We start from the raw sequence: 22,960 nt of genomic DNA, 5'->3' as shown, positions 1-22,960 counted from the left end.
TGTATCCCAACTTATTGTCTAGTGGATCGATTTACCGCTTGTATGGCGGTTGAGAGGTTTTTCGTCGAATTCTTTGGTTTCCTCTTCGATAACACATCCGCGTGTTCAGGGACGGAACTAGGATTCGAAGTTGAGGGGGGCAAATATAATTTTTCTTGGACTTATTTTCTAAAATCTTAAATATATACCTACTATTTAATATTTCAAAAAAATTTGGAGGGGGCCACAGCCCCCCTCAACTTGTACACCGTTCCGTCTCTGCGCATGTTATTTTGTGTTTGCATCTCTCTTCTCTACTCTTTTAGCTTTCATTTACTGCTGTGATTTGTTGAATATGACTTAGAGTAGTTTTATTATTTGTTCGTTCGCATTTACTCTATTTCGTACTTAGTTTGAGTTAGAGTAAAATCAACTGAGCCGTAATTTATTAATTTTGGGTCTAAACAGCTCTTGTATTTTTAACACAAGTCCGAACTTTCATTTTTTACCACCAATTGGAATTCCAATATAGTGGGTCAAACAGAAAATAAGTACAGATTATGGAACATGCTTAGACCTAAAAAGCATTATTCTCTTTTTAGGTAACATAAAGAATAGATACGTACACTAAGCATTCGTTAGGCAGAATGCAAAAACTAAGTGATATATGAATTTAATCAGCAGAGGTCCCATCACCATTACTGATATCCGACTCGTTGTGACTTGTGAGGTATAGATGATGCAGTAGGTGATGCAAGACCAGCCATTCGCCTGAACGCTGATGGTGTGGGTAGAGTTCTTGGAGACAGGTTAACAAACTCCAAGGCATGTTGCCACAGTACTTCGGGGTAGTCAGCAACACAACCAATTCTTGGTCCAGCTCCACTTGACCACTTGCATGAGAGCTGATTGCCTAATTGGTATGATTTTGCTCCCTTTTTGGAATTGATTCGTGGCAATATTGCAGTCTTGGGAATCTCAGCTCTCGGGCTTTGGAGACCACCAGACAGTGTCCTTTCGTAAATGGTTTTGGTTTCAGTTTGAGGAAATTCAGTTGATTCTGGGGATGGGGGTTTCTCTTCTTCATCTGGAATATCGAGTTCTTGAGTTTTTGATGTCATCGACCCTTCAACTGAAGTCCCATTCCCATTGAGTTTGCCCTCGTCATAGGCATCCGAATCTTCATTGGCTTTGCATACCTGAAAACAAGGTTGCAAAAGTTTGTCAGGCAATTACAGAAGGCATTTTAACTTTGAAATAACCAGACCACAGACAAGTAATGTGATCAGAAAAGACACTCCGGTTCTAGTACGGTTGTAGCTCAATCCGCACCTCCTGGTTTTTCCAAAAGAGACGTTCAGGGTTCAAACCCTCCCTCCCCATTGTAACAATCTAATCATCAAAATAAAAAAACCAATCCATTTGACTGCTCTGTAATCTGAAGTTTAACAACGCAGAACTCTCAGCCCATTGAAATGCCATGTTTTTTGCATCGTTTTAGAAAATCTTCTTTCCTGATATTAGGTTGATTTGATTTTTTACCCCCCCCCCCCCCGCCCCATTCTTTTACACTATCCAAACTTTTCTTTGCCAAGTAAGCACCAAGCTTTTTTAGAATGACAATTATGAGCAATGTGGTCAGACAAATGAACAATTACCTGAATTTCATCAAGGTTCAGCCCATTTTCCTTGAGAAGGGATAAAAAGCTGTGAAGGCTGTCATCTGTTGGTCGGTAATGTCCACTGTAGGAGATACGGACTGAAAATTAAAGCAAAAGATCAGATGCAAGATGAGCGCATCTTACCAGAACCAGAACTTTGATTTGGCATTCTAACATGTAACTTTTGTGCGCATGTGCGTAGGAAAAGAAGAAGACAACAAGACAACCATCTACTATCGCTCTGTTTGTTTCAGTATTAACGTTATCTGAAAAATGGTTCATTTTCCAAAGAGTATTTTCTAGAAAACTATATCATTTTCCAGTGTTTGGTAACGACCTTGAAAATGAGCTTGAGAATGTTTTTTGGTGTTTGGTATGCAAATTTTAATTTTAATTTTTTATATTTCTTGTGTAATTTAAAACATGCGTATTATGTAAACTAACTAATGTAATCAATATTAAAAAAAAAAAAAAAAAAACCAAGAATGAATTTAGTTTTCATACTAAAATTTTGACAATAGATATAATAAAAATTAGTTGTCAAATTTTCATGATCTCTACCACTCATCTTGCTCATATATATAGACAGAAACGTCCACACACACACACACACACATATATATATATATATCAATTATTTGTCTATATACATAAAATTGACAGTGGAATACATCTTTAATAAGTACAAAATAACAATAACTTTTCATTGTCTACTTTTTTTGCTGGTACACTAATTGTCTACTATGGTCAACCAAAAGTCTTTAATATTACTCAAAATTATGTATTTATATAATGTATTTACATAATATATCATTACTACATGAAATCTGCATAATGTATCTATCAACAAAAAAGATTATCTTATGTAAAAGCAATTTAGAGCCATATAGGCATTATGTTTAAAGCTTTCGTCTTTTACTTCATTCATTCCATATTTCTTCTTTTTTATTTTTTATTTTATTTTTCTAGCACTTTTATGTGAAAAAAAAACTTATACATGGAATCCATCAAACCAAAAGTTTCTTAGAGAAAAGAATAAAATCAAGTTTGTAATTCAAAATAAAGAATTGGGATTTTGGTAGAGAGGAATGAATAATTACTGCTGCAAATATATTCTCTTTCAAGTTAGTAGAGAGGAATGAAATAATTACTGAGCAATGAGGGAAAAAAAATTTACTCAAAGAACTGTGTTATAAAGGAGAAGAGAAATATGGAGAGAGAGTGAGGGAGAGAGATCTATGGAAGATGAGAGACTAGAGTGAGTGACAATGAGGGTGTGAGGAAAGAAAAAGAAAAGGGAAAAGAGAAAGAGTGAGAGTGAGAGAGAGATTGTTTTCCAAAAAAATATTTTAGAAAACAAGCTATAAAAAACAAGCCTTCTTTTTATTAGGATTTTCCATTGACTAAAGATAGTTTTCCGTTGACCAGTTTTTTTTTGTGCTACCAAACACTGAAAAATGTGGAAAACTATCTTTACAGAAAGTTTTCCAGCAAAACAAACAGAGCGTATATCCAACAACGCATCAGTGTACAGTGTACAGTTATTATGAATGGGATTTACTAACGGATATACATTAGTAAACTATCTTTAAGAAACATGAAAAAACAAAAATGTAATTAATTGTTTTAACAGTTTTTTTAATTTTTTATAAAAAAAATTTAAAAAATAAATAGTTAATGTGTGCCTTAAACAACAAATATGAGCACTTGGTTTAGAATTTCTGAACATCACAGCCACAGTTCAAATATAAAAATTAAGCATATTATCAATGAGTAGAGCCATGTGTAAGCTTTAAAAAAGGACACCTGGAGCAGTCTTGCCAAACACCCCATAACCTTTTTAAATATGTATTGTGTTGTATTGTTTAAATACGAAAGTTGTTGCTTAAATATTATTGCCAAACACCCCGTCACCTTTTTAAAAACTCATTTATTTATTGTATAGATATACTCTTATCTAATTTTCATTTAAATAAAATTAATTAATTAAAATAATTAATTATTCCTAACGTACGCATAGTACAACACTACAACGCAGACTTGGGTTCCAAAAGTCGTGAGTGATATCAAGGACAAATCAATTGCACTTTTTCTTTTTTGTGGAGAACAAAAAACTATGGAGTCAATTGTGGAGACTGCAAGGTGTTATCTGGTTCTACAAAATAAATGGTGTTTTATTATTATTTTTAAGAAGTTGAAAAAAAAAAAAAAACACACACACACACACGCAAACATTTTCACATTTGAGTTTATTTAGAAATTTGTTTTAAAATACCTAATTTGAATATGAAATACACCTTTTTTCGGTTTAGCTATTATTCTCTATTCTAAGAAAATTACTTTTTTTTATAAAAAAAATTTACACGGGTCACTTTAGTAACTGTGCAGGTCTGACTTGATGGAATTTAACAGTTGATGACTGATGAGTCCTTTAGTCATTTATAAGAAATTAGTGAACATGTCACTTCACTCGTTTTGACTAAGACCCATTCGTTTGGAGTAAAAATAAGAAGAAATGAAAATTAAGGGAGGAAAATAGGCATTTTTTATTGTTCGCTTGGAGAGAAAACATAAGAAAAACGGAAAACCGGGAGGAAAATTTTCCTCCCTGGCCCACAAATATTTTCCTCCCAAATTGGGAGGAACATGGTGGGAGAAAACATTGGGATGGGGGCTTTTACTAAAAAGCCCCCATCCCACCTGATGCTTCTCATCACTTTTTTTTTTCCCTTCTTCAACGTTACGTTCTGTTCATTTTTCTTCTTCTTTTTCTTTTTCTTCTTCAACGTTACTGAACGTTTTTTTTTTTTCAACATTACCTGAACATTTTTTTTTCAACTTGACCTAATCAAATTTTTACATTATAATAATAAAAATAATAATAATTTATATATATTGTAAGTGCACAATTGTACCCGGACCCAAAAACGAGTGATGAGCTCAGGCCTAATGAGCCTTATACAATGAAATTTGTAGAGTATGGGTTTGAAACCTAGGTTTGGGATGTTGGAAGTTGATTAACAGGCTAGAGTGTCATAATCTATGCAAGTGATAAACAAATATGACAAAGAAACCTCATCGGACGTAAGTCGATGACGATTTGTATAGTACTTCTCTTTCTATGCCAAAGTTTACAATTCTTAGTTCTTTTTTAGCTAAGAAGCAGGTACCTCTTTCTTTCCTCTCTTGTCTTCTTATATACTTCTTCTTCTTCCATGTTTCATCCACGTGTCACACAAATCTTCCTTTTAGATACTTATCCCGTCTACCACCTTCTTGAAGTCTTCAAATAGTGGCAGGAAGGTTGAATTCTACTGTTCAGAGGTCATTTCTCCATTAATGCGACCAGGGAGGTAGATGTATGGCCTTTAATGTGGTGGTAGCAGCTTTTTCCTCAGATATTTCTCACATGCTTCTGCTTCTAAAGGTTGCTTGGATCACACTTTTACCCACCAGTTCTTCCAGAATTCTGCCTCTAACCCGTTTAGCAAGTCCCAGGGCCATTGCTGGGCCTGTCCGATGATATACTCCTCCTCGGACTACTGTAGTGCGGACTGACCTGTGGGCCTATGGACCCTGACCAATCAAACTTGCATCAACCAATCAGGCCCAAAGCCCAAACATCTATTCAAGCACTTTTACCCCCCACAGATATGATGTGATAAATTTTATATTATGTAATGAGTACAAATAAATCTATTTCTTACATATGATGTAACAAGGGTATAATAGTCAATCTATATAAATTACATTTTCCACCCTCCCACTTTTCCACCCCTCCAACCGGACACACAAGAGGGAAAACTAAATATTTTCGATCCTCCCACTTTTCCATCCTCCCACAATTTTCCATCCTCCCACTTTTCCACTTTTCCAACCGAACAAACCTTAAGGGTCCATCCGTTTGGAGATGAAAATAAGGAGGATGGAAAATATAGAGAGAAAAATAAGGTGAAAAATGTTATTTTTTACTGTTCATTTGGGGAAGGAAAATAGGAATGAGAGAAAACTCGGGAGAAAGTTTTCTCTCCAGACCCACATTTTTTTTCCTCCCGATTCGGGAGGAAAATGTGGGGAGAAAAGTGTTATAGTAGCACTTTTACAAAAATGCCCTCTTCCCACTTTTTTTTTTCAACTTTTTTTTTTTCAACGTGACCTGATCTATTTTTTTTTCAACATTCTCGTCTTTTTTTTTTTCAACATGACCTGATTTTGTAACCACCTTTTTACTAATTAAATTTATATGTACACTATTATAATTTTTACATTATAATAATATAAATTTATATATATGATGTGATAAATTTTATATTATGTAATGAATACAAATAAATCTATTTCTTACATATTATGTAATAAGGGTATAATAGTCAATTTATATAAATTACATTTTCCATCCTTCCCTTTTTCTCTCCAACTAAACAAAAGAGTTTTCCACCTTTCCACTTTTCCACCCCTCCAACCGAATACACAAGAGGGAAAACTAAATATTTTACATCCTTCTACTTTTCCATCCTCCCACAATTTTCCATCCTCCCACTTTTCCACTCCTCTAACCGAACGGACCCTTAGGGTGTGTTCGTTTGGGGTGAAAATAGAGAGGATGGAAAATAGAGAGGGGAAAATAGGGTGAAAAATATTGTTTTACACTGTTCGGTTGGGGAAGGAAAATAAGAAGGAGAGAAAACCCGGGAGAAAGTTTTCTCTCCGAACCCACATTTTTTTTCCTCCCAAATTGGGAGGTAAATCTAGGGAGAAAAGTGCTAGTATAGCACTTTTACAAAAATGCCCTCAAACTTATTTTACTTTTTTTCCTCCCAGGTTCTTTTCTCTCTCTTTTTTTTTTTCCTTTTTTTTTTCAACGTGATGATCTCTTCTCTCTCTTTTTTTCAACGTGACGTTCTCTTCTCTCTGTTTTTTTTCTTTTTTTTTAACGTGACGTTCTCTTCTTTCTTTCTTTTTTTTTTTTTTTCAACGTGACCTGATCTATTGTCCTCATTAATCTTTTTTTTTCTTATTGATTTTTTGTTTTTTTTTTTCATATGACATTAATTTTTACATTATAATAATAAAAATTTATATATATATATATATATGATATGGTAAATTTTATATTATTTATGTAATAAGGGTATAATAGTCAATTTATATAAATTACATTTTCTATCCTTCACTTTTTTCTCTCCAACCAAACAAAAGAGTTTTCCACCCTCCTACTTTTCCACCCTTCCAACCAAACACACAAGAGGGAAAACTAAATATTTTTCATCCACCTACTTAGAGATGGCAATTTTGCCTTGCCCCGCTTAACCCGCCCCTCCCTACTTCGCTCCGTGCAGTTTTTCTCCACCCTGCAAAGGTGGTGGGGCGGGAATGGGGCAAGATTTTAGTCCCACACCACAGGGCGGGGTGGGGATGGGTTTAGACTTTTTAGACCCGTCCCGCCCCTCCCCATCCCCACCCTATCCCGCCCCGTGTTATAATTGTAAATTTTTCATACCCTAAACTCCTACTATTTAAACAAATATATTAATATTAACTTATTTTATTCTACCCAATGTGATTCTTTGCCTTTATTTTGTTATGTGTTATACTATGAGATTTTTTTTTTTTTGTGTGATTGTCTTGTTAAACACTTGGATATTTTATTCAATCTTTTCTAAAAATTGATTTGATTTGATGGGATAAATTTAGTTATAATTTCAAGTATATTTTAATTAATGAAATATGTTTCATTAAAAAAATTGTACTAGTCGTAGGGAAAATTAACAAAAGGTAGAGTTTTACGGGGCAAGGCGGGGCCCCAAGGGGCAAGGATGGGGTGAGAAAGTTTTCCCTGTCATGCGGGGCAGGGCAGGGATAGGGCAAGACAAAATCATGCGGGCCGGGGACGAAGACTCCATCTTTCAGCCCCGCCTCGCCCCATTGTCATCCCTACTTCCACTTTTCCACTCCTCTAACCGAATGGACCCTAAATGAAAACGTAGAAATATAAATTCATATTTTTTTTTGAATTCAAATCTAAAAAGCAAAACAAAAATAAAACAAAAATAAAAAGGAATTCAAAGAATATGTAATATGCATCCCTCCTTCGAAGTCCCCGACTTTGGAGTTCGAAGTTTATTCAAAGACGGTGAAAATGAAGTCAAAGTCATATAATCTGTGTTGAAAACAAAAGCAAAATTTGTTTGGTCATAGCTAGCACTTTGAGACCACTTTTTGTTTGTCAGATTCTTTAATTGTATCTGAAGAAAATAAGGATAAAGTTGTTTTAGTAATATTATTTATATTTTCGCTCTATTTGTTTCAACGGAAAATATTTTCAAATGTAAAACATTTTACATATAAATATTTTACTTGTAAAACATTTGCAAGTGTTTGAAAGTGTTGTGACATAAATATTGAAAATATAAATCAGCCGTCATCAGCCACTACATACCCAGCCACCACCAACCATTGCAAAAACACACCCTGTAATCCCATCCCATCGGCCACCATCATCCACCTACCCAAACACCCACTAGCCACTACAATCACCACCAACCACCAAATCACTACCAACCACTCAAAAAACAACCATCAAAACCACCACCAAAGATTCAAAAAACTGCCCCCAACTACCAAAAAAAACAACCACCAACCACTCAAAAAACAACCACCAACAACCCAAAAATCCATATCAGAAAGGCAAAACCACCCACAAATCCAGATCAAAGACCTGAAAAGAAAACCCACGAACAAAGAATCTAATCTGAAAATCCAACAACCCAGCAAAAAAAATGCAACAACCCAGCAAATCTAGCAGCGGCGAGATCAAAACAGTCACCAGCAAGATCAAAACAACCACCAAAAACCCAATCTGCCGCTCAGTAGTCAGATCTGATTCCGTGAGAAAGGCAAGAGGAGGGAGGAGGTGTGGAGTCGGTCTGTGGGTGGCGCCGGTCGAGGGGTGATGCCAATCGACGGGTGGCGCTGGTTGGTGGATGGTGCTACAGGTAGGTTTTGAGTGAGATGGATTAAGAGGTGAGAGGAGGAACGTTGGGTTGTGAGTTGTGACTGTGAGAGAACTGAGAGTCTGAGAGGGAGGGAGGGTGAGAGTTATCAGAAGGAGAGCTAGTTAGCAAATGTAAAATGTTTTACCAAAATTTTAAGTGTAAAATATTTTACACAAATTTGCTTAAATTGATTTGGTTGACTGAAGATAATTTACTTTTGACTAAATATTTTACTGCAAAACAAACATTGTAAAATAACAAAATATTTTTCTGCAAATATTTTACACTGAAACAAATGAAGTGTTTTTGAAAATAAGTATGGATGAAAAAGTGTATAGAAATACGTGTAATGTTGTTTAAAAATTAAAAACTATTGTTTGAAATGTCATACCAAACAGCTCCTAAATTTTTTGCGAACTGTTTTTTTCAAAGAGCATGAAGAAGACTTTAAAAAGTTTAAACATGATAACTCTGTTTTTGTTGTGATTTTACATTTTTCTTTTACCAAAAAACAAAAACACAATTTAGTATGCATTTGGATACTCCCTGCATCTGGTTTTTTTTTTTTTGCGTTTTCAGCTTTTTTTTTTCTTTTTTTTTGGGACCAACGCCTGGTGCACTGTTCATGGGACATGAACAGTGCACCAAGGCATATGAACAGTAATCACAAAGTGATCAGTAACTTTTTTATAATTTTTTTATTGTTTTCAGCAAAATAAGCGGTATCCAATCAAATCCTTATTAAGATAATATTTTCAATGGTTTTTCCTTTTTTCTTAAAAAAGCCTCATCTTAAAACAGAGTACTCTAAAAATTAATGCTTTCATATACGGATAAGGGTAAGTACGTGTTTTACTTACATTTGCATTTGAATAGCAAAAAAACTTTGCATTTGCATTTGACCTTTCAAAACTAAGAAAGACTCAGAAAGAGTGTCATTTGAGTATGCTATGCACTTTTTGAATCAATCAACGGTGTTCATGAGGAAGATATAAAGGCTATTTTATTTAATCTTTAATGCTTTCCTCTGATCTTTTTTTCAAAAAATAAAAAATGATTTGCTCTGATAGATTGTTTTAAACTTTAATCAACCTCCTCTAGGCTTTTTTTTTTTTTTTTCTTTTTTGGGTAAACCTCTCATCAAGTATTTTTAGTACCACATAAAATGCCACAATTTTTTTCACAGCTATTCTACATGTTAGATTATGATTGGTTACCCGCTATTTTCACATAAACCTTTTTCTCCACTACTCACAATCTATTATAATTGTAGCATTTTATGCGACATTAAAATTTTTGGGCGAGAAAATTGCGGTGACAAACCATTTGAGTGGATATATGATATACAGGGACGGTCCTAGGATTTCAAGCTGGGGGGCCGGAGATAAGTGAAAATAAAAATTCAAATACGTATCCATATAGTATTAATAAACTATCAACCAAGACAAATACCCAAAAATCATTGTTTCTTAATATATTAAGATGCAGTCATCTACCAACAAAAACAAAATACACAAAACACTATTATTTCTTAATACAATCATCTATGAAAAGGGAACTTGACACTGTTTCAAATCATCTATGATTCATTGAATCCAAACTAAATGTCGAAGCAATATCCTTTTCAATGTATAATATCAAAGAGTCCATCAAAAAATCATTTTCCATTTTGTTTCGAAAGTTAGTTTTGACAACTTTCATAGCTGAAAATGCTCGCTCTGTAGTATCAGTAGAAACTGGAAGAGTAAGCACAAGTCTCACAATTCTATAAACAAGTTTGTAGTATTGACAACTTTCATAGCTGAAAATGCTCGCTCTGTAGTATCAGTAGAAACTGGAAGAGTAAGCACAAGTCTCACAATTCTATAAACAAGTTTGTAGTATTGACAACTTTCATAGCTGAAAATGCTCGCTCTGAGTTTTCAGTTTTCACTAACCATTGACACAACTCAGATAAACTGTTCAATTTTTTGAACTCTGGATCCTGGACTACATTATGCTCAAAATGATCTCCTTCTCCAACACTTGTTTGTCATAATCTGTAAAATCTTGAGGATAGAAATTATTTACTAACAAACAAAAATCACTACAGATTTTAATGCGTCTCGAGGTTCTAAATTTGAGCTAAGCTTAAGTAACTCCATTCTATTTCCACATTATCGCTCGTATAAAAAAAAATTTTAAAAAGTAAATAAGAAAAAGAAAAGAAGAATAGGAAGCATTATTTTGCATGATGTGGTATAATAAAAGGAAGCTTGTAATTTCCAACAAATCCGATGTCTCTCTTATTCGAGCCATTGTCATAAAAACTAATCACACAGGAGTCTTGTGTGATTAGTTTTTTTTTCTTTTTTCTTTTTTGAAAGTTTTAGCTACTAAATTTTTTTTATTTTTGGGCCCGGGGGCTTGGCCCCCCCTTAGGCCCCCACCTAGGTCCATCCCTAATGATATAAATGGCATCAATTACACTTGGTTACATTGATAATAATGCAATAATGATGGAAAAACGACAAAAAAATAATAATAATAATAATAGAGAGGTGGCCGACGTGCCCATAGTTAATTGAAAAATAGTACATCAATTATAGTAAAAGTCTTTTATGTGCTTGAATGGATAATTACTTTACCAAGAATATCTCTCTTTTTTCCCCCTAAATAAGAATACCGCATTAGAAATCAAAGAAAAAAGAAACCAAAAAATAAAGACCAATTCACAGGGAACTAGCCTAGCTTCCTTACCTCTAACAAAGACCCGATAGGACATGAAAGGAATAACTAATAAGATTAGGTCACTTTGATATGAGAAGAAGCTTCCCGGGTAGCTACGTTGTGGACAATAGAGAATATATGTTAGGATTTGAATCTCCATTTCATGATATATGGTTTTTGTTGTATAAGACAAACTGTTTTCAAAGTGATAGAGAATTTCCTATAATAGTGATTGATTGATCCAGCTAGTGTCGACCATATCATGATGGTCCCTACATATACTTTGAAATAATCTTTGGGTCATTATTATTATTATTTTTTATTAATCCTAAATCTCAAGTTACCAACCCCTCCACATGCTCCCTACTTTCTCTCTCTATCATCTTTATTTTTCTCTACCTTCCATTAAAAAAATTGTTTTAACTTGAAATAGAATATGAAACTCATTTCCCATTAGAAGGTATGAAGAGGCATCAAAAGGACTAAAAACGTGCATGCTTGTAGTAATTGTTAAGGTCAATACTTAATTTGTCCTTGTGTTGACAAAAATAAAATTGCAAAGATGTACAAAGTAAAGATAGTTCATTGTAAATGGCACATAAGTAATGAGTTATTTACCTTTTTTTCTCTACATTAAGAGTTTTATTGGGTTGATGGATAGAACCCTAGACGTCCCCTATGGAGATGTTTGGAGGTACCACTCAAATCGAATTGTTCAAAGGTGATTATTTATTTCCTCCTCCGATAGATATAATGATATATACCTTCATAACTAAAGCATGTTGCCTCAATAAAAGGGAGGTCTAGAGTCTAAACTCAATTCAAGCCTACATTCCATAGCCAAGGGCTGTTTCAAATGCTTCTTCCTAGTTTTTTTTTTTTTTGGTTAACATAAGTATTTAGAACTCTTAGAATACCCAACTATTTTCCTAGGTGTGTATATAGTTCCCCCGTCGGCACGTACACTATGCAAGTAACTTTAAATATATGATCTCATGAACCTATATCATGAGAGTAACTTTAAATATATGATCTCATGGACCTATATCATGAGACCCTAAAAGGTAAAAGCTACTAGGATAATCTCATGGAATTGCTTTTTGGTAATATTATTATGAATAACTTCCAACAGCCCACTTGAATTGAGGGTGAACTTCCAAATTAATGATGAAGGATACCATGGACCATAAGATTGTGTAGTTAGTGAGTAGTCAATTGTAATTAGTAAAATTTCTTGTCACTGAACAAAAGACAAGGTATGAAAATTCCAACTACATTAAAAATAAGTCGGTGATTTGATTATAAAAAAAAAAAAAAAAAAGTGATACGTCCACAATATTTTCACAACAAATCATAGGTATTTAGTTGTTATTGGTTCAAATTTGAACCTAACACTAAATTTACTTCTTTACCCCAACAATAACAACCAGTAACAACCTGCCACTTAAAATTTGTTGTAAAAATGTTGTGAAAATGTTATGGACATATCATTTCTTAAAAAAATATATCATCATAAAACGGTTTTAACTTTTAAGGTAGCTATAACTTTTTAACACTTAAACTAATAATTCTATAATAGGGAATATCTACTATAATTGAACACAAACTCTGACCTAGTCAGGAATGCAAATTCTCTCAGAACCTTTTCTTCAATTAGTGGCAAAAATTAGTCTTCCGATTGTTATTAATTGGCGCTATAGTGGTAGTTTTAGTCATTACCTTTATCTTTTTTGTAAGTTTCACAATATTTTCCTCACATTTAAAAAATATAACCAATTTATTTCTTGAAACTTAAACATATAAATTTCTCATAATAAACAAAACACCAAAAAACATCATAAATTCAAAATTTGAAAGCTAAAGCACATATATTTCATATTTAAAAAATATATATAATAATAATTTTTTAAATATAAACAAGGCGAATGCGGGCGAAAAGTTAGCACCAATTATTTATTTCTATAAGAAGACCTAGCAATTTTATTGCAACATGAACTGAAATTTGGGAATACTTACAGTCACATGGCAGTGAACGCATGTACCTAACTCCTGTTTTTTTTTTGAGGGCAATGTAACTCCTGTTCTTTAGAGTAAACAAATTTCTTTGTGATATATCACACCTACTTGTCTAATTGATCTTCTCAAAAAAAATTACTTAGTCTAATTGAGAAATTATTCATTCACAATTTAAAAAGCCTTTTCAGCTTCAACGTGTTTCTCCTCACCAACGAGCTCTACCTTTTCCCTCCAATTTTCAGTCTAGTCTCCTTGAAATAACATGGACTTACCTGGGCTTCAAGCACAGAGCAAGGACTTGGTCTAATCCAAGATAACATGGACTTACCTGGGCTTCAGGCACAGTGCAAGGACTTGGTCTAATCCATGTTTGACGAGGTAATTGTATATTCTTAGTGTAAGTTTGGACAGCACTGATAAATGGGACGTTTGGCATTTAGTATTTTTTTTTTTCTGGGTCTCATGTAGTGTTTACAGGACCCGCAAGTACAGAAAAACACAAATTTTGCTTTAAACTGGGTCCCACGGCACTATTCACACATTTAAAATTATTTTGCTACAGTTTTTTCAGCAGTAAGCGGTATCTAAACAGAACTTTAGTATTCTATCCCCCCATTTTTTTTGGGTATGGCTAAATCTTACTTTTTATAATAATAATAATAATAATTGGTGTGCTTATGATAGAGTTAGAAAATTTTTTATTTTGATTTTTTTAAAATAGCTATGATAAGATTTGAATCGCACCATATATAATAATTGTCTTTTATTATAAGGCCTAAATAATAGATATTAATTGAATTTTAGTGTTGTAGGGATGGAGGGCCCAAATATAGGTATTGGGCCGTGGGCCGTGCTCGAGGACATCAGATAGCCCGAGGACAGGTAAATACTAATGAAGGCATACAGGTTAATGGGTCGTGGAAGAAGTCTGGTCGTAAGGAGTTGGAAATGTTGTCCAAGGAGAAGTACCTCCTCGGCTAAACAGAATAAAGGTCAAAGGTCCGACCCTTCATCAAGAACAAGGCAATAGGCAATCGTGTTGGCAAGGATAAACATCAGATAGGGATAAGACAAAGGAGAGTTGGGAAATATATGAGAAGAAAGCTGCTACCACTGTATTGAATGATCTGCAGCTAACACCCTGGCCGCATTAATGTGGAGGTAATACCTAAACAGTAACATTCAGCCTTACAGCTACCCACAAAGATTTCAGGAATGTGCTGATAGGACAAGTATCAAAGCCAGCAATCTGATCTACACGTGAAGGGCTGAGATGAAGGAAGGAAGAGGAATATAAAGGAGAAAAACCCCATTGCACAAGGGGATCATCAGAAAATCTAAGGAAAAATTATTGTAGACTCAAGAATTGTAATTTTGTATAAGCTTAAAAGAGATATATAAGAACAAACCCTCCTCGGACTTGGCCGATGAGAACTTTTCTTGATCAAAACTATTGTTTTATTCTTTCGAACAATAACTGGCCTACTGTGATTACTATCCACCTAACTCATTGAAAGTTCATCTTTAAGCCCACTCTCTAACAAATTCATTATTTCGAGCTCTTTGGGCCATTGACCCTTCATTTGGGTTTTAGGAGCAAATCGTGTCCTTACAATTGGCGCCGCCTGTAGGAAATTTGAACATTCTTGAGTTCATCCAACCATGGTAGGTTTAGGGTCAAACCGTGAAGAATCTGTGGGATTCCAATGTCAAGATCAATTTTTTAATCTTGAACGAATGAGAGACCATAGGGTTAGTGTGCACACAACTCATCACAGCAGAAGTCATTCCAAGAGTGGGAGCCATGTATCTCATGGAGAAGATACCAAGCACATGCCGCTAGATATTGCTCATTTAAGAAGAAAGTTGCACCGTAGGCAAAGGAGAGAGACTCCTTCCAGCTCGGGGTCTTAGTCTAATGACCATGATAGTTGCAAACCCAATTGGGAAAGGCTATAACGCATCACTTCTGTGGCTGGTGTAGGTGCTTGCTTTTTGGAAGATTTAGATGAAAATATTGTATCACGTCCATGGAATATAAATAACCTACGAATGTACTCTTATTAATGAAAGGCAATCCTGCCATATTTTCTTTCTATCGTTATATACTGTGTTTCTTATTCATCCAAGTGTTAAACAGAACCTTGGTCGTGCCTGATTCCTCAAACCACATACCTTAGGTAAATTAATACTTCTTATTCATCCAAGTGTTAAACAGAACCTTGGTCGTGCCTGATTCCTCGGACCACATACTTTGGGTAAATTAATACTTCTTATTCATCCAAATGTTAAACAGAACCTTGGTCATGCCTAATTCTTCGGACCACATACCTTGGGTAAATTAATACTTCTTATTCATCCAAGTGTTAAACAGAATCTTGGTCATGCCTGGTTTCTCAGACCACATACCATGAGTAAATTAATACTTCTTATTCATCTAAGTATTAAACAGAACATTGGTCATGTCTGGTTCCTCGGACCACATACCTTGGGTAAATTAATACTTCTTAAACAGAACGTTGGTCATGTCTAGTTCCTCGAACCACATACCTTGGGTAAATTAATGTTTTTCTACTATGCTAAGTACTAAACAAAACCTCTGTCAAGCCTGATTCTTTGGACCACGTACCTTCGATAAATTAGTACCTGATCTATCTACAATGGATAACCAAGACACTTGTTGTAATAACTTGACCGAAGAAATGCCCCTGAGCATCACTTAAAGCATTTGCAAGTATATCCATGATATGTTCTTAGGTAATAAGCCTGATTTCGTGAGGTCGTGCTCTTTGGACTAGATGCCTTGGATAAATCAATGCTTCACATCTACTGGAAGTCATTAATGGAGCTTTAAACCACACATAATCTTTTTAGCCATACATCTCAGGTACGCAAGGTGTGTTTTTAAGTTAAATTGCAACATGTTAAGCGTTAGTTGCCTAAAGGGTTAACATTACATTACCAATTGCATGAAATATAATGGTTAGATTGCAAGTTGTATGGACATCTGTCAAGGTCAAGGGTAAGTTATATTTTAATCAAAGGAAGTTACAAGTTATGTCTACATCAATTAAACAGTGATCATGGATAAAATAATGTTTTGTTTCATGTAAACAAGATAAAGAATAAAGGAACTTAATAACTCTTCATTAGACAAAGCCTCGAAAAGGCGAAGAAAGTACATGTTTGAAAACATAAAATAATAAATACATGTAAAAAGAACACTTAAAAAAGAAAATTATTACAAGGTCTAAATAGAATCCTTAGTGGACTTGGGAGAAGGATTGGCCTTTGCCACAATTCGGGAAGTAGCCTTGGACGCCGTTGCTTGGGCCACACCCTTACTCTTAGGGTCTTCCCTAGTAGTGAAGGGGAGCATAGCCAGTACCAGTATCTGGCCCTAGGATGCCCCATTTTCCTTGGAAGAGTCCTTAGCTGGTTCTTTAGCTGGCTCTTTGTCAGGAACTTTGTCTTTGGTTGTTTCTTTGCCTTTGTCCACATCCTTGGCTTGGTTGGTCTCCTTGGAAGGGACAGAAGACAACCTAACTAGGTTCAGGTGTTAGAGGAGCAATTTCAGCTTGGGAACTGGAAGGGCCTGCCACATGGAGTGCTAGGGGTAATAGGCATTTTCTGCCCTCCTTAGTGGGGAAAAAGTGTCTACCTCAGCTTAGTTTAGCACTTCATTCCATACTTGAAGGCAATAACTTCTACAGACCCTAGTGACCTGGGCCCTAAGGGTATCCTCAATTTCTATTACCCCAATATCATACCCCTTTTGCTTGGCCTTGGCAACAACTTCCTCAGCCTTTTCCAGCTTCTTCTTCAGAGCTCCTATTTGCTCTTTGGCTATGGCAAGCTAATCCTCGGTCTGGCGCAGTTGCTGGCACTAACTCTCTACTTGCCTCTCAACCCCTTCCAGAGCTGCCTCGGCACTCTTCCTCTCCCGATTTGCCTCAGTCAGCTTGATGTTGAGGTCTTTAATCCTCTACTCTGCCAAGTTAAAGGCGTCAACAATAGCTATGCGTCACGCCTCATCCTATTTCATGTGCTTGTGGGCATCATCTACCCACTCCTTGGTGAGATGCGCCGCCTGGATCGCCTTCAAAAAAGGAAAGAAAGAAGGAAAGTTAAATTCTTCAAGGGCAGGAATAGTATAACTACTATGCAAAAAAAAAAAAAAAAAAAAAGAAATGAAAAAAGACTTACCAGGGCTAAATCCTTTTTCAAGGTTAGAAACAATTCATGTTTCTTAAATGTCCTCAAGTCGGCCATGTCCTGAGGTAGTAGTAGTGGTTGCTCCAAAGCATTGGCCACATAGCCTGCCTTCCCCTTTTGGAAGTCCCTTATGGAGGAGTTTAAGGGAAGAGGGGCTCCATTGAGTATCAAGGGAGGATCCCAGACCTGGACCCTGGGACGACGGACACGTCCTCTCTCTATAAGTGCCCCCTCACTTAAGGATCTCGTCTGTGCTTTTTTAGCTATTTTGGCCCCTTTTTGGAGTTCAGACTCCTTGAAGGGGATGACCTCCCCTTCCTCCACCACGTTCTTGCCTTTCCCATCTCGTTTTCTTTTTTTGTCTGCATTTTCAAGATGGGAAGTGTGGGTAAGAAGAGGGGTAGAGGGCCGGTGTTGGATAGCCACATCAAGGATCAAACCTCCTGCATAAGTCTTGAGGAGGGCGAGCAGGTTTGGCTTCAGCTTCCTCTATAGCACCATTGCATCGGTATATCAGGGGTTTCCTCGACACTACTAACTTGCGTAGGGGGAAGTTGGTTGAAGGTAGCGCCTAAAGGCTCTGGAGAGTAGGGCTGGTCAAAAACTTGGAAATCCTCCTTAGAATCTGAAACCTCCACTACTCTGGCTACTTCTTCAGGATTCAGATGGGAGGAAGTTGCCTCTTCCTCGGCGCTGTGCTGGGAAGGTAATTCTACTGGATGAGTACCTTCAGAAGGAGGACCAAATAGGAAACTGGGCACAACGATATTGATTTGGTGCAGTTGGTGATCCTTCACCTTAATCACGTACGTAGGGGCTTGGAAACTGGTGGATATTGGTGTGTGGCCGAAGATGACGTGAGCCACCCGTAGTTGTCCATCGATATGGACGAAAATTTCAGACTTTAGTATCCTCGTCAAGTTGGGCTCATTGACACGATTGAGGTTTGGAGCTGTAGAGTATTTATCTGCAAAATCCGCCATGACCAAAGATATGGTTAAATATAGGACATTGTTAAATAAAGAAAAACAAGTCACAAATTAGGAAAGGAGAAGGGAGACTGTTAGTGAGAAAATTGGTAGTGTTAAAATAGTAAGCCTAAACCTAAGCACCCCACCTGGTGTCCCGTCTCATGTTGGGCAATGAAGTCCATCATGTCATTCCCTCGAGACAATTAGGAAGTCTTTGTCCATGCCTTTGTTAGTATCAGGGAGGCACGATATTAGCCTAACTTCAGGGACTCTAGTTTTCAAGTTGTAACCCTGACCTTTTAGTTTCTGACAATTGTAAACCCAGTTAACGTCATGATGGGTGAGGTTCACATCCATCTTCTCGTTAAGGGCATCTACGCTATCTAGTATCCTAAACACATTAGGCGCGCACTAGGTCGGACAAAGCCTGTGGGCAATTAGGTAATCCCTAGTTACTCTACCCATAGGAACTCTCATCCCTCCCTATATAAAAGCAATCATGGGGATTACTACCTCCCCTTCTGATCTCAAAGCATGTCATTTCCCTTAACGGCAATACTAAATCGAAATCCCAGCCGGAATGTGGTAACGGACCTTAAAGTTCTCTATGCCCTCCAGGGTGTCTACTAACTTAGCGAATCTACCCATTAAAGGTGTAAGTGTGGGGGATTTGAAAGGGTAAGGTGTAAAAGGAAAGGCCGAGGAAGAAAATGTCCTAAAATTAAGAAGAAATACTAAAGGTAAATTGCGAAAGTATGGAAGGGCTCCTCGGACTGATTCTTGAGAGTTGAAGATGCAAAAAGTGGAACAGCCAAAGTCTTCGAACCATAAATATAGGAATGGGAAAAGTAAGCGGGAGAATTCCCACCTAAATCCCCATGAAACTTCTCCACCGTAGGATCTTCATCATACCGTAGAACGTGGGGGACAGGGTGCCATATAAAATAAATGCTAAAGCATCTCGGATACTGAAACATTAGGAGCGTACCTCTTTGCAGTTGAAAAGACACCTGCACAAAAAGAAGTGACATAAGAATGGGAAGGGTGGTTGCCAAAAAATCAAAATCCCCCTTTTTCCCAAGGAGTAAAATAGTGAAATTTCTAGGGACTATTGTAGGGATGGAAGGCCCAGATATAGGTATTAGGTCGTGAGTCGTGCCCGAGGACATCAAATAGCCTAAGAACAAGTAAATACTAATGAAGACATACAAGTTAATGGGCCGTGGAAGAAGTCTGGTCGTAAGGAGCTGGAAATGTTGTCCGAGGAGAAGTACCTCCTTGGCTAAACAAAGTAGAGGTCAAAGGTCCGACCATTCATCAAGAACAAGGCAATAGGCAATCGTGCTGGCAAGAATAAACATCAGATAGAAATAAGACAAAGGAGAGTTGGGAAAAATCTGAGAAGATAACTGCTACCACTGCATTGAATGCTCTATAGCTAACCCCCTGGTTGCATTAATGTGGAGGTGATACCTGAACAATAACATCCAGCCTTACAACTACTCACAAAGACTTTAGGAAAGTGCTGATGGGACAAGTATCAAAGTCAGCAATCTGATCTACACGTGGAGGGCTGAGATGAAGGAAGAAAAGGGAATATAAAGGAGAAAACCCCATCGCACAAGGAGATCATCTGAAAATTTAAGGAAAAATCACTGTATACTCAAGAACTGTAATTTTGTATAAGCTTAAGAGAGATATATAAGAACAAACCCTCCTCGGCCAAGGCCGAGGAGAACTTTTCTTAATCAAAACTGTTGTTTTATTCTTTCGAACAATAACTGACCTACTGTGATTACTATCCATCTAACTCATTGAAAGTTTATCTTTAAACCCACTCTCTTTAGGAGCAAATCGTGTCCTTACAAGTGTAAACATGATTTAAGCCTATATTCATTTATTTGATGACAAGAGACATTATTAATTAAACTGATTGAAACCCACTTTTTAGTTTTGATTGATTGTTGAGTCGACAATTTTGTTCTTAAAACATGTAGCGCACTACTTTTATTGGGTTCAAATTTTAATTTTAGGCAAACTGTATTTTCTCACCTTCAATTATGGTGTAGTTGTAACATCTAAGTTTCAAATTTTGATTTTCCTCAAAAAAAAAATTAAAATTTGATTCTCAAAAAAAAATATATATATATATATATATATATATCAAATTAAATTTTAATGAAAACATTTATACACGTTTCTTTTTGAAATTTTTTACTTTTTAAAGTATTAAACTTGACAAAAACCTAATAGTAGAGAGTAAAGACTTAAAGTACGTAATTATTGCTAGTCCATTTGGATACTGCTTATTTTTGCTGAAAATTGAAAATAATAATAAAATAATAATAAAAAAGTTAATGTTCACAAAATTTTTACTGTTCATAAGCCTAAATGCACTGTTCATGGACAATGAACAGTGCAAGAGGCGCTGGATTAAAAAACAAAAAACAAAAAACGCAAACGCAAGAGATTTCATCCATATCCAAACCAACACTAATAGTCAAGAGTGAACATTGATCAGTAATTAGCTTTATCTATGAGGAGAATATGAAGTGTTATTGAACTAAGAGACTCTTGACAATAATATTTATTATTTTAAAGCAACAAAAAATATAGTGATGATAGAAAAATGACAAAATGACTTCCTTTTTTTTAGTGTGTTTTCTTCTTGAACTTCGTCTTTTGGTGTAGTAATTTGGGGAAGATGGTTGCAAAAAATATTTGTCAAGCTAGTAGAGCAGTTGTCTCAAACAAATTATTTGCAAGGTATGTTGGACTAATTTTTTGCTCTTATTCAAGTAGAGTTATAAATGAACCAAACCATTTATAAACAACTCTAGCTTGACCTGAGAAAAAAAGCTTGATTATGTTTGCTTGTTTAGTAAACAAGTCAAGCTCAAACCCAACCTTAGACTCGATTATTAAACGAGCCAAACTCAAACATAATAATGTGTTCATGAACAAACACGTGAACATTAGGGCTCAAATTAACTATAATACTATATATAATACTCGGCTGGGCTCGGCTCGTTTACAATTAAGCTACACAAGATGCAAACAATCCCAAATTTGTCACGGAAATGATCACTACATTCTGTAATGACGTGGAAAGGAGCATAATGGAATTGAACAAATATTTGTAATCCTTCAGCTTAAGCTGCTATTTTATGTTGTTTCCATTTAAATCTTTCATTTTGTGTAGATTTTGTATTTTGATTAATTATGAGTTTATGATCTACTTGCAGGGTTCAACAATATGTGGATTTTAGCCAGCTAAATGGTTTTGTGTACCATCTGAAAGGAAGTAGCTCTAGGTAAAATGCAGGTTCATTTCCTTATTAATTGTAGATTATAGCCTTTTGCATAATCTGCTCATGTAATTCTTGCAGCAACTTTTTTTCATGTGGCCCACCCCAAAAATGTTAGATTAGGTAATAGGCTTCCTACTCGTTGAAATTAGATCAGACATTATATTCTAGTAACTTATTTCCTTTCAAAGTTTGATTCTGGTCTTTTCTTTTCTTTTTCTTTTTTTGAGGGGGAAGTTTGATTCTAGTCATGTGTACTAAATTACTAACGAATTAACGTCTACATTAAGAAATATACACATGCATCCTAAAATTTCTAACGAGCACATATAATTTGAAATGTTCAAAACATTTTTATATGTATGTGTCCTTAATATATATATATATATATATATATATATATATATATATATATATATATATATATATATATATATATATATCTGAGGAAAAAATTATATGATTTTCTCTTATTTTAAAAACTTAATTTGACATGTGTGTGTGTGTGTTTTTAACAATTTTTATAATAGTTATTTTTTTTTGAAAGATTAACATAAAATTAATTAATTAATTGTCTATGTATGTAGAATTTTCATGATGCTGTTATCTCATTTAATGTCTGTATCAATTAATGTTTCTTAGATGATAATAATATGTTTTTGATGTGCTTTCAATGTAATTTCTATTACAGGTGCTTGCAGGCCTTAGACAGAATCACACACCAACTTTATCTCTTGCGTAGCAAATTCCAAGTCCTAAAAATAAAGGTAATTTGTAAGACGTGATTATTTTTAGTCTTAATAAATTTTTTTTTCTGGGTGTCATTTCTGTGTCGAGTTCTTGCAAAGTTACGTATATTGGTCTAACCAGCTTTTAAATTGTTTCCTTTGTAGGCCTTTGGCGTGCAGCTGGAGATATAAAAATCTTTGCCATTGCGACCCAAGAGCAATAAATAGATTGCCTGTAATTTTTGTGGGGAGTGAAAGAACCTAAGTGAGTATTTGGGCCTTGAGCTTTATTCATGGGCGCTAGTTCGTTCTTGACTAAAGGCTTTTAGGGCTGCGAGTTGGCTCACAAGCCGAGGGCCCGAGGATTCATCCGAGGAA

At 35.5% G+C, this 22,960-nt stretch overlaps 1 protein-coding gene across 1 annotated transcript in view; it reads right to left on the bottom strand.

Annotated features, from left to right (window-relative positions):
* Positions 1-677: 677 nt before the first annotated feature.
* The window catches only part of LOC142608721 (IQ domain-containing protein IQM3-like), a 32,456-nt gene continuing 10,173 nt past the window's right edge, over positions 678-22,960 (bottom strand). Inside the window, exon 9 of the mRNA XM_075780411.1 lies at positions 678-1,178. Coding sequence (XP_075636526.1) covers positions 678-1,178 — 501 coding nt within the window. The remainder of the gene's footprint in view (positions 1,179-22,960) is intronic.

The sequence above is a fragment of the Castanea sativa genome, chromosome 9 (assembly GCF_040712315.1).
Source record: "Castanea sativa cultivar Marrone di Chiusa Pesio chromosome 9, ASM4071231v1".
Classification (NCBI taxonomy): domain Eukaryota; kingdom Viridiplantae; phylum Streptophyta; class Magnoliopsida; order Fagales; family Fagaceae; genus Castanea; species Castanea sativa.
The sequence above is the reverse complement of the archived record's forward strand: the minus strand, read 5'-3'. Positions and strand labels throughout refer to the sequence as shown.